Source organism: Triticum urartu, chromosome 1A, assembly GCF_056163025.1.
Source record: "Triticum urartu cultivar PI428250 chromosome 1A, HENAU_Tu73, whole genome shotgun sequence".
Classification (NCBI taxonomy): Eukaryota; Viridiplantae; Streptophyta; class Magnoliopsida; order Poales; family Poaceae; genus Triticum; species Triticum urartu.
The window spans coordinates 572,632,885-572,642,069 of record NC_141873.1 but is presented as its reverse complement, the minus strand read 5'-3'; the positions used below and the strand labels follow the sequence as shown (position 1 = coordinate 572,642,069).

The 9,185-nt window shown below is 43.1% G+C and overlaps 1 protein-coding gene and 1 pseudogene across 1 annotated transcript; one reads left to right on the top strand and one right to left on the bottom strand.

Moving 5' to 3' along the window:
- Positions 1-1,004: 1,004 nt before the first annotated feature.
- Positions 1,005-4,926, bottom strand: LOC147992896 (protein FAR1-RELATED SEQUENCE 5-like; annotated as a pseudogene).
- Positions 4,927-5,294: 368 nt separating this feature from the next.
- LOC125539668 (translocator assembly/maintenance protein) lies at positions 5,295-8,957 on the top strand. The gene is made up of 9 exons (XM_048703177.2): positions 5,295-5,716; positions 5,857-5,916; positions 6,032-6,100; positions 6,220-6,312; positions 6,523-6,627; positions 6,726-6,803; positions 7,402-7,527; positions 8,454-8,547; positions 8,631-8,957. Exons 1-9 carry the CDS (start codon positions 5,543-5,545, stop codon positions 8,840-8,842), a joined length of 1,011 nt encoding a protein of 336 aa, XP_048559134.1. The 5' UTR covers positions 5,295-5,542; the 3' UTR covers positions 8,843-8,957.
- The last annotated feature ends 228 nt before the right edge of the window (positions 8,958-9,185 follow it).

Genomic DNA, 9,185 nt, shown 5'->3' with positions numbered 1-9,185 from the left:
TGATGTGCATTACCGAGAGGGCCCAGAGATACCTCTCCAACAATCGGAGTGACAAATCCTAATCTCGATCTATGCCAACTCAAAAAGTACCATCGGAGACACCTGTAGAGCACCTTTATAATCACCCAGTTACATTGTGATGTTTGGTAGCACACAAGGTGTTCCTCCGGTATTCGGGAGTTGCATAATCTCATAGTCAGAGGAACATGTACAAGTCATGAAGAAAGCGGTAGCAACAAACTAAACGATCATCGTGCTAAGCTAACGGAATTGGTCAAGTCAATCACATCATTCTCTAATGATGTGATCCCATTAATCAAATGACAACTCATGTCTATGGCTAGGAAACTTAACCATCTTTGATTCAACGAGCTAGTCAAGTAGAGGCATACTAGTGACACTCTGTTTGTCTATGTATTCACACATGTACTAAGTTTCTGGTTAATACAATTCTAGCATGAATAATAAACATTTATCATGATATAAGGAAATAAATAATAACTTTATTATTGCCTCTAGGGCATATTTCCTTCAATAAGGTATAAAGGAAATCTAATCCGCTAAGGGCATCTCCAAGATTGACACTTAAACCGGACACCGCATTTGTCTGCGGACCAGTGAGGACCAGTTCACGGACACTAATGTGAGAGCCGGCCATCCAACGGTATCCACAAACATTCACCTCTTTTTTTCAAAACCCGCAAGCTCAAAATAATTGCATATCAAAACGTAGTTTATCTAAAAAATGTTCAAGTGCGATAGTAGTTCTAATTTAAATAGTGCAATCTAACAAAGTTTGCAAATTAAAGTAGTTCAAACTTGAATTCAACTGGCACATATGAACTAGTTGTACCCTTTAACCGCCTAGAAATGCTCAATCAAATCTTATTTCAGTTTCTCATGAGTTGCTAGATGCCAAATTTGTTGATGCATTTGAACATACTCATACAAACGTGGCCAGATTCTGATCTGGAAGTTCGATTGGATCATCCATGTTCTCAAATTTAAGACCTGAGGCAGCATCCCGTAAGGTCTTTGGATCCATTGTTTAGCACATCAATGTTCAACACACTTGATGTTAAGAAGTAGATGCCTTCAACTAAGTGCTCTGCCTTTTGAATCGGCTCTTCCATCTTATCGCGTACAATTGAAATCTTCTTTCTCGTGGCCACATCGAGTGAATCAGTGGGATTTTCTTCTAGTAGGTTCCCTTGTTCATCATAAACATTCTCCCTGCAAAGGTGAAAAGATTGTTAGACATTATTATTTTGGAGTAACAATAAAAAATCAGTGGGCATGCATTATGATAATTTTACCTTTTGCACCTTTTCCGCCATCTTTTCATAATGTAGTAGTTGGGAAGCTCATTTTGGATCTCAATCCTCAGCACTTGGATAATATGTCGACATGGAATACCGAGTGACTCAAATAACTCTCAATCCTCAACACTTAAACAATTCGCTACCATGGTTGTAGTGTCATAGTTGACATCTCTAACCTTACCAGATCGACCTCTAGGGGTCACATTTTTTACCCCCACACCTTGTGTAATACCGTGAACACAACAATGGTCTCTAATAGCAATACCTTGTAGCTGAAATTTCTCAAACACCTCATACGTGAATACCTCACTACCTTGTTTCTCCATTGGCCATGGTGTAAAGAGTCGTGGGGTGGTATGTATGCTTCTATTATCTGCCATTAATTCTTCCTGGCGTTGGCATTCTAAAGCCGTGTCAAATCTAAGACAGAACTAAAAAAATGCGAGCCTTCGATGAATGAAACGATTAAAAAAAGAATTTGCACTTTCTGACCTTGAAGTGGTTCGGAGAATGCCCGCTTGAGATATATCCATAAAGTAGGCCGGTATCCACTTATCTCGGATGCTAAAACTCTTAGCCAACGACTCATTTTCCTCCAACCCAAAATCTTTAATGATGGAATTCCATTGTGACTCAAACTCAGTTGGAGTTTCTGAACCCCAATCTTGTCCAAAATTCAGAATCTTCTATAATCAAAGGTCCAACCTTTTCGGGCACCCTTTCCATTATATGCCACATGCACGACCTATGCACAGTGGTCGGAAGAACTTCATCAATACCATTCTTGATGCTAGCGGCTTCATTGGTTATGATGAGTGTAGGTGTGATACGTCTCCAACGTATCTATAATTTTTGATTCTTCCATGCTATTATATTATCTGTTTTGGATGTTTATGGGCTTTATTATACACTTTTATATTATTTTTGGGACTAACCTATTAACCGGAGGCCGAACCCAAATTGTTGTTTTCTTGCCTATTTCAGTGTTTCTAAGAAAAGGAATATCAAACGGAGTCCAAACGGAATGAAACCTTCGGGAGAGTTATTTTTAGAACGGAAGCAATCCAGGAGACTTGGAGTAGACGTCATTGAAGCTTCGAGGAAGCCACGAGGCAGGGAGGCGCGCCCTACCCCCTTGGGCGCGCCCCCACCATTGTGGGCCCCTCGTGTCTCCCCTGACCGACTTCTTTTGCCTATATATGCTCGTATACCCTAAAAACATCGAGGAGCAGAATAGATCGGGAGTTCCGCCGCCAGAAGCCTCCGTAGCCACCGAAAACCAATCTAGACCCGTTCCGGCACCCTGCCGGAGGGGGGAATCCCTCTCCGGTGGCCATCTTCATCATCCCGACGCTCTCCATGACGAGGAGGGAGTAGTCCACCCTCGGGGCTGAGGGTATGTACCAGTAGCTATGTGTTTAATCACTCACTCTCTCTCTCTATCTATCTCTCGTGTTCTTGAGTCGGCACGATCTTGATGTATCGCGAGCTTTGCTATTATAGTTGGATCTTATGATGTTTCTCCCCCTCTACTCTCTTGTAATGGATTGAGTTTTCCCTTTGAAGTTATCTTATCGGATTGAGTCTTTAAGGATTTGAGAACACTTGATGTATGTCTTCATGTGCTTATCTGTGGTGACAATGGGATATCACGTGATCCACTTGATGTATGTTTTGGTGATCAACTTGCGAGTTCCGTGACCTCGTGAACTTATGCATAGGGGTTGGCACACGTTTTCGTCTTGACTCTCTGATAGAAACTTTGGGGCACTCTTTGAAGTTCTTTGTGTTGGTTGAATAGATGAATCTGAGATTGTGTGATGCATATCGTATAATCATACCCACGGATACTTGAGGTGACATTGGAGTATCTAGGTGACATTAGGGTTTTGGTTGATTTGTGTCTTAAGGTGGTATTCTAGTACGAACTCTATGATAGATTGAACGGAAAGAATAGCTTTGTGTTATTTTACTACGGACTCTTGAATAGACCGATCAGAAAGAATAACTTTGAGGTGGTTTCGTACCCTACAATAATCTCTTCGTTTGTTCTCCGCTATTAGTGACTTTGGAGTGACTCTTTGTTGCATGTTGAGGGATAGTTATATGATCCAACTATGTTATTATTGTTGAGAGAACCTGCACTAGTGAAAGTATGAACCCTAGGCCTTGTTTCAACGCATTGCAATACCGTTTATGCTCACTTTTACCACTTGCTACCTTGCTGTTTTTATATTTTCATATTACAAATACCCATATCTACCATCCATATTGCACTTGTATCACCATCTCTTCGTCGAACTAGTGCACCTATACAATTTACCATTGTATTGGGTGTGTTGGGGACACAAGAGACTCTTTGTTATTTGGGTGCAGGGTTGTTTGAGAGAGACCATCTTCATCCTACGCCTCCCACGGATTGATAAACCTTAGGTCATCCACTTGAGGGAAATTTGTTACTGTCTTACAAACCTCTGCACTTGGAGGCCCAACAACGTCTACAAGAAGAAGGTTGTGTAGTAGACATCAAGGTGCTACCCCTCCCATTGCTCTTAGGAGGGTCTGAAATAAAATGTATGACTCATTCTTCTCATCTACTAAGAATCCGGCACCAAAAAATACACTTTGTAAGTGATGATTGACCCATGTAAATGATGCATATATCATGTTGTACTGATTAGTGGTGTATGTAGAATCAAAGGATGACACATCACCAAAGTGACTATTGTTCTTCCTACTTGTGGCATCGGCCCAGAACACATGCATCAACTTCCCATCATCATCCACATCAAAAATCATAGAAAAATGCTGAATTCACTTTCTGCTTTCTAGCTAGTCGGGCCACAAGCATTTGAGCATCCGCATAAAAAGGGCAGCCCCAGTGCATGTAGCATTTGAGCATCCGCATCTCTGATTTTATACCCGAATCCGCGGTAGTAATTCTGCAAGCCCCTCTTCGTGCACCAACATTCGGAATCCCGCCCTCACTAACTTGTAGTAGACTGTATGTCTGGGAGGTTCCAATGCTTGCCTTATGACATGTATATAGGGTATTCTTTGCCCTCTCACTAACCCTGCGATTCGATCTGATCAAATGACACTTATTAGGCAATACAAGACCATGGACATGGTGCTCGACCCATGAGTCTATCTTGTAGGTGTTATTCCCACAAAGTCTAACAAAGGTACGGGCATCACAACCGCATCGTGTGTTTGTCTGCTTACACCTTTTTCTCAAGGGGTCACCAGTCTCCTTAGTATCTTTTGACTTGAATCCTTCCCTATTACACATAAAGCGCTTAGTCCGGACCACCTTATTGTCAATCTTCTTTTGCTGTCCGATACAAACTGCAAAGTCCGATTGATGTGCCTATGCCTTGCAGAACTTCTCCACGGCCTCGGGTCCCTCAAATGCTGTACCTATTTTAGGCTTCAAATGCTCATCACATTCAGGTGTAATAGACAATGTCAAGAACAAACCATGATACACACATTCATGCGTAGCTCATTGAATTAAACAGTTTCAATTGTTAGTGAAAACTGAACTTACAGAAAGAGGCATGTTTGTGTTCTTCTTTGGTGTACCGAATCCTCCCTGGGACATGTGCATTTTGCACGTTATGGATTGGCTCCATATTACTACACACACGGCTACACGATTAGCCTTTCATACAACAGCCACACGTTGTGTTGTATATCCAAAATGCAAGGACTGAATTTCTGTGCTGTGTTACCTGAAACTTATGATGTTGTCTTTGTCCCTGAAAGTATGCGTGGTCGGCTTCGGCGCACGACGCACTCGGATCCGAAGGGAGCTGGCTTCAGTTGGGGCCGGACGTGTTGGTGTACAATTACTACAAAATCTGTCAAAGACGCACGATTTTGATCGTGGGGCTGAGAGCAAAGGGGCACACGGATACAGTATACGAGACGGATTCACAAGATATGTAGTATATCTATATCTGCACGTAAACCAGAAAGAAAAACTCACTCTTTCATAGCGCGCACCTGACTGAACGTGCCCACGCCGCACGCACGCGCCGCCGCCGCCGCCGTTGTTCCCCCGCGCGGTTAGCCGCCCGACGGCGCGCCGTTCCCCCCCTGCCTAGATCGTCCGCCCCTCTGCTCCGAAATCGACGCCGGCCTCCACCGCCCGCCCGCCCGCCCATCTGCTGCTCCTGCTCCGGCATCTCCACCTCCGTGCAGCCCGGCGCGGCCAGATGGAGGCGGCGGCCGGAAGGGGCCTGGACCTGGCCGGCCCGCTCCGGGACCTCCTCCCGCCGGTGGACTTCTGCTGCGCGTACGGCTCCACCCTCACCCACGCCCGCCCCGACGGCACCTCCATGGTCGACTACATCCTCGGCGTCGCCGACCCCCTCCAGTGGCACTCCGAGGTAGGCTAGCTACACCCCCGGACGGCAAAGTCCCTTCCTTTCCGCATCACGCTCTTCTCTGTAGCTTTATCCTGCCCGTCAAACTGTACCTCCCTCCCTCTGTTTGGTTTGATGCTATCAGTGTCATGGTTCGGTTGCAGAACTTGGCGAGGAACCCCACACATTACTCTAGCTGGATGGCGCGCCGTGGCCCCGAAGCCGTACGTACGCTCTCATTGTCCCCAAACATATCATCTGCTTGGTCACCTGGTTAATTGACGGGCTCACTAACTGTTCCATTTGTTGCTTCTTGGTGGTGGTCAACTGGAACCTCAGGTCACTTGGCTCGCAGATCGTGTCGGTGTCGGGGTCTACTTTAATCCCTTTGTCGAGTGGGGAGACAAGGTAACTGCAACCAGCCGATTACCTTCACGGATATTGTGTTTGATTGTATTGCGGTGTATTTTGGTTAATGTGAATGTGCATTGAGTTCTGAGTGACAAATTGTTGCTTTGTGGGTGTAGAGGATCAAGTATGGGGTGGTAGCGATGAAGGACCTGACGGCGGATATCTTGACCTGGGACCAGTTCTACCTAAGTGGCCGACTGCAAAAACCTGTACGTGTATCCTCTTCTTGTTTGCCACCGGAACATGATTGAGTATATCTACAATTATGCCATAACTTTCTGTTTGCCTGGTCTGGATAATTTCACTGTGACTACTTTAGTTTACTCGTGATGCAACTTTGCTTCCTCTATATCGTTTGACATATGTTCCTGTGAGAAATTTAACTATCTGAGTATCTTTTTGCTGTTTTGTTTATACAGGTCCATGTTCTTGTCGATAACTGGGATATAAGGAAGGTTAACACAGTTAATCTGAAAATGGCAGCTGCAGCTTCTCTGCTTCTTTTGCCAAAAGAATTCACAGAGGTTTGGTGGCAACTTTGATTTGATGTTTACTACCATGAATTATTTGGTTACTAAAGTATTTGTTTTGATCTTTCTTTTCTTGACCCCTTTTTGTGCAGCATGACCTATACGCAAAAATTTGCGGCCTATCTTATATGGGTGACATAAGGATGTTATTTGCCGAAGACAAATATAAGGTAATGAAAATGCATGTCAGCCTTTGTATAGGCCCTGAAGTTATTTAAAATTCAGTTTAGAATGGTGATCCTGCTAGTTGGCGTGTACAAAAGCCAGCTCACACTATGTACTTTGAAATGTGAAAATGGCATGCATGCTATATCTTTTGCAAATTGAACCACAAATTAGGGCACATTATGTACCTTTGTGGCTCCATCGTTCCAAGTGTGTCTATGGTGCATGCGTATGGTGCCTTTACTGCACCATACTACTAGTATGATAACTATCCACTTAAGATAGTAAAATATGTTAATGGAACTTCTGTTTATGACTAACGAAATTCTCGTGCGTTTGTACTTAGTTATTACAGTACTTGTTATATTCTATATCTGTTGTTTAAATGCTTGTGTCATCATAATCTCTAACTTTGTGCAAGATAAAAATATTATCTCGAAATATATGTCAATTGAACCAACCATTCAGGATGGACAACATTTATGTTATATTTCCTAATAATTTGAGAGGTGATCTCAGTGAGGATGAACCAACGGCCACCAACTCAGATCTCTATAATTCTGCTTATGATTTGGTGCTTATGTGGACTCTGCTGTAATTCAGGTCAAGAAGATTGTGGACGGTAGTTTCCAGCCATTTCAATTGATGTACAGACCCCTGATACAGGAGTATATTTCTGAAGGGATACTGAAGATGTCAGATTACAGACAACAAAAGGCTTTCAAGCAGGTTTTATTTCTTTTTCCTCACACATGCACTGTCAAATGCATCATTGATAGCCTACTAAGATGTTTGATAAACCTTGATGATAGCAGCATCACGTAGTTAGAGTTGCTGATTGGATACCTCGTTATCCACACACATGCTTTGCATATATCTGTTGTAAGACGATAACATTCAATGTATTCTGAACTGTTGGCCTTGTAGTCCCCTGGAACACACAAATAAGATTAGCTCTATCAAGTCTACACCTCAACAAACTGGAAATTGTTCGCAAGGTTCACTGCTGTCAAAATTCATAAGCACAACACTACAATTGAGAGCCAGGCCTAACCAAAACAACAGGGTAAAGAATCTATGGACATACCAACTACACGGTACTTAGAAGTCATTCAATCTGGAGAGTTGTGTAGTTCCAATGATGCCATATACTGATATCTAATACCAACTTCTATAAATGCGATTTGAAAAATGCCCTGCTGACTAGAGTTTTTCATCATACTGTACTTATTATATGCTAAATGCATCAACCACAAAATTATATTTTCTTAAAATATGCAGACACTTACAAAAATATTGACAAACAAGGAAGGTAAATCAGTAGTGGCACTATAGGCTAAAAATAAATAAATTGTCGGTTCAAATATGGTTTAAGGTACCACTTAAACAAATGGTTCTAGGACAGACGGGGCAGTATTAACTGATCAAGGGAACTACTGGTTGTATAAATTGTCTGTACTCAGTAGAAAATGGCATCAATCACAAACAATCAGCACTAGGGCCAACAATGAGAATACAATAAGAACTTCTAGAACCAACCATAAACATCAGAGTTCTTTCTCTCAGCAAGAACTTCTATGAACCGGTGTGTGCATGCAAATGTGCTTATGTGCGTCTCTTGAACATCTTGATAATTATCAAAGATATATGTGCAGGACTGTGGTGTATCTGCAACGAATGAACTGTTCTCTTCTCTCCCGCGTATGATCCAAAGGAGACTGCAGGGAAGATTCACATCAAATAGCACAGGTACTGATGTTTTCTGTCCAGATCCATTCATATTCGCGCTGCCGATTCCTGCAACGCATCCTAATGATTGGTTTTCTCCCTAGAAATACTGACTCACATACCGACCCGCACGTTGGTTCCATCGAAAGAGGTGGCAGCGGCATCCGTCCGCACGGCTCTGAGGCGCCGCGTAATGGTTTCGAGCGCACGGCAAGCAGCTTGTGGGCTGCTCGCCTCTGGCGGCCTGGTCGCCGCGCGGTACCTGGGGAAGAAAATGTCCAAGGCCTTGAGCACCCGATGTTTGACTTTTTTTTAGTAGTTATTATACATACGGAAGTCTTGGCTTCCCCTAGTTTAACATTTAGGATATGTTTGTTGTAGACTTAAAAGAGTGCACTGGTGGGTTGAATCAAGCATTAGTGGTTATATAACATTCGTGGTAGTGGAGACGAAACAAAGAAGAAAATGATTGTCTTGTGAGGATCGAACAAAGCAGCCAAAAGAGGTAGGCGCAAAGCATACATAAAACAAACATATATATCAGAACACATGCAATTTTGAGTACTCCATCCCAGTGGACTGCAGGGTACGTAAAGAATCCATGGACATGCCAGCTACACGATACTTACAAGTCGTTCAATCTCGAGACTTGTGTAAGT

Excerpts from the sequence above, each read along its gene's own strand:
- LOC125539668 (XM_048703177.2), top strand. The coding sequence starts at position 5,543 with ATGGAGGCGGCGGCCGGAAGGGGCCTGGACCTGGCCGGCCCGCTCCGG. Across the intron at positions 6,101-6,219 it reads TTGTCGAGTGGGGAGACAAG|AGGATCAAGTATGGGGTGGT; the intron begins GTAACTGCAACC and ends TTGTGGGTGTAG. Across the intron at positions 8,548-8,630 it reads ATTCACATCAAATAGCACAG|AAATACTGACTCACATACCG; the intron begins GTACTGATGTTT and ends TTTTCTCCCTAG.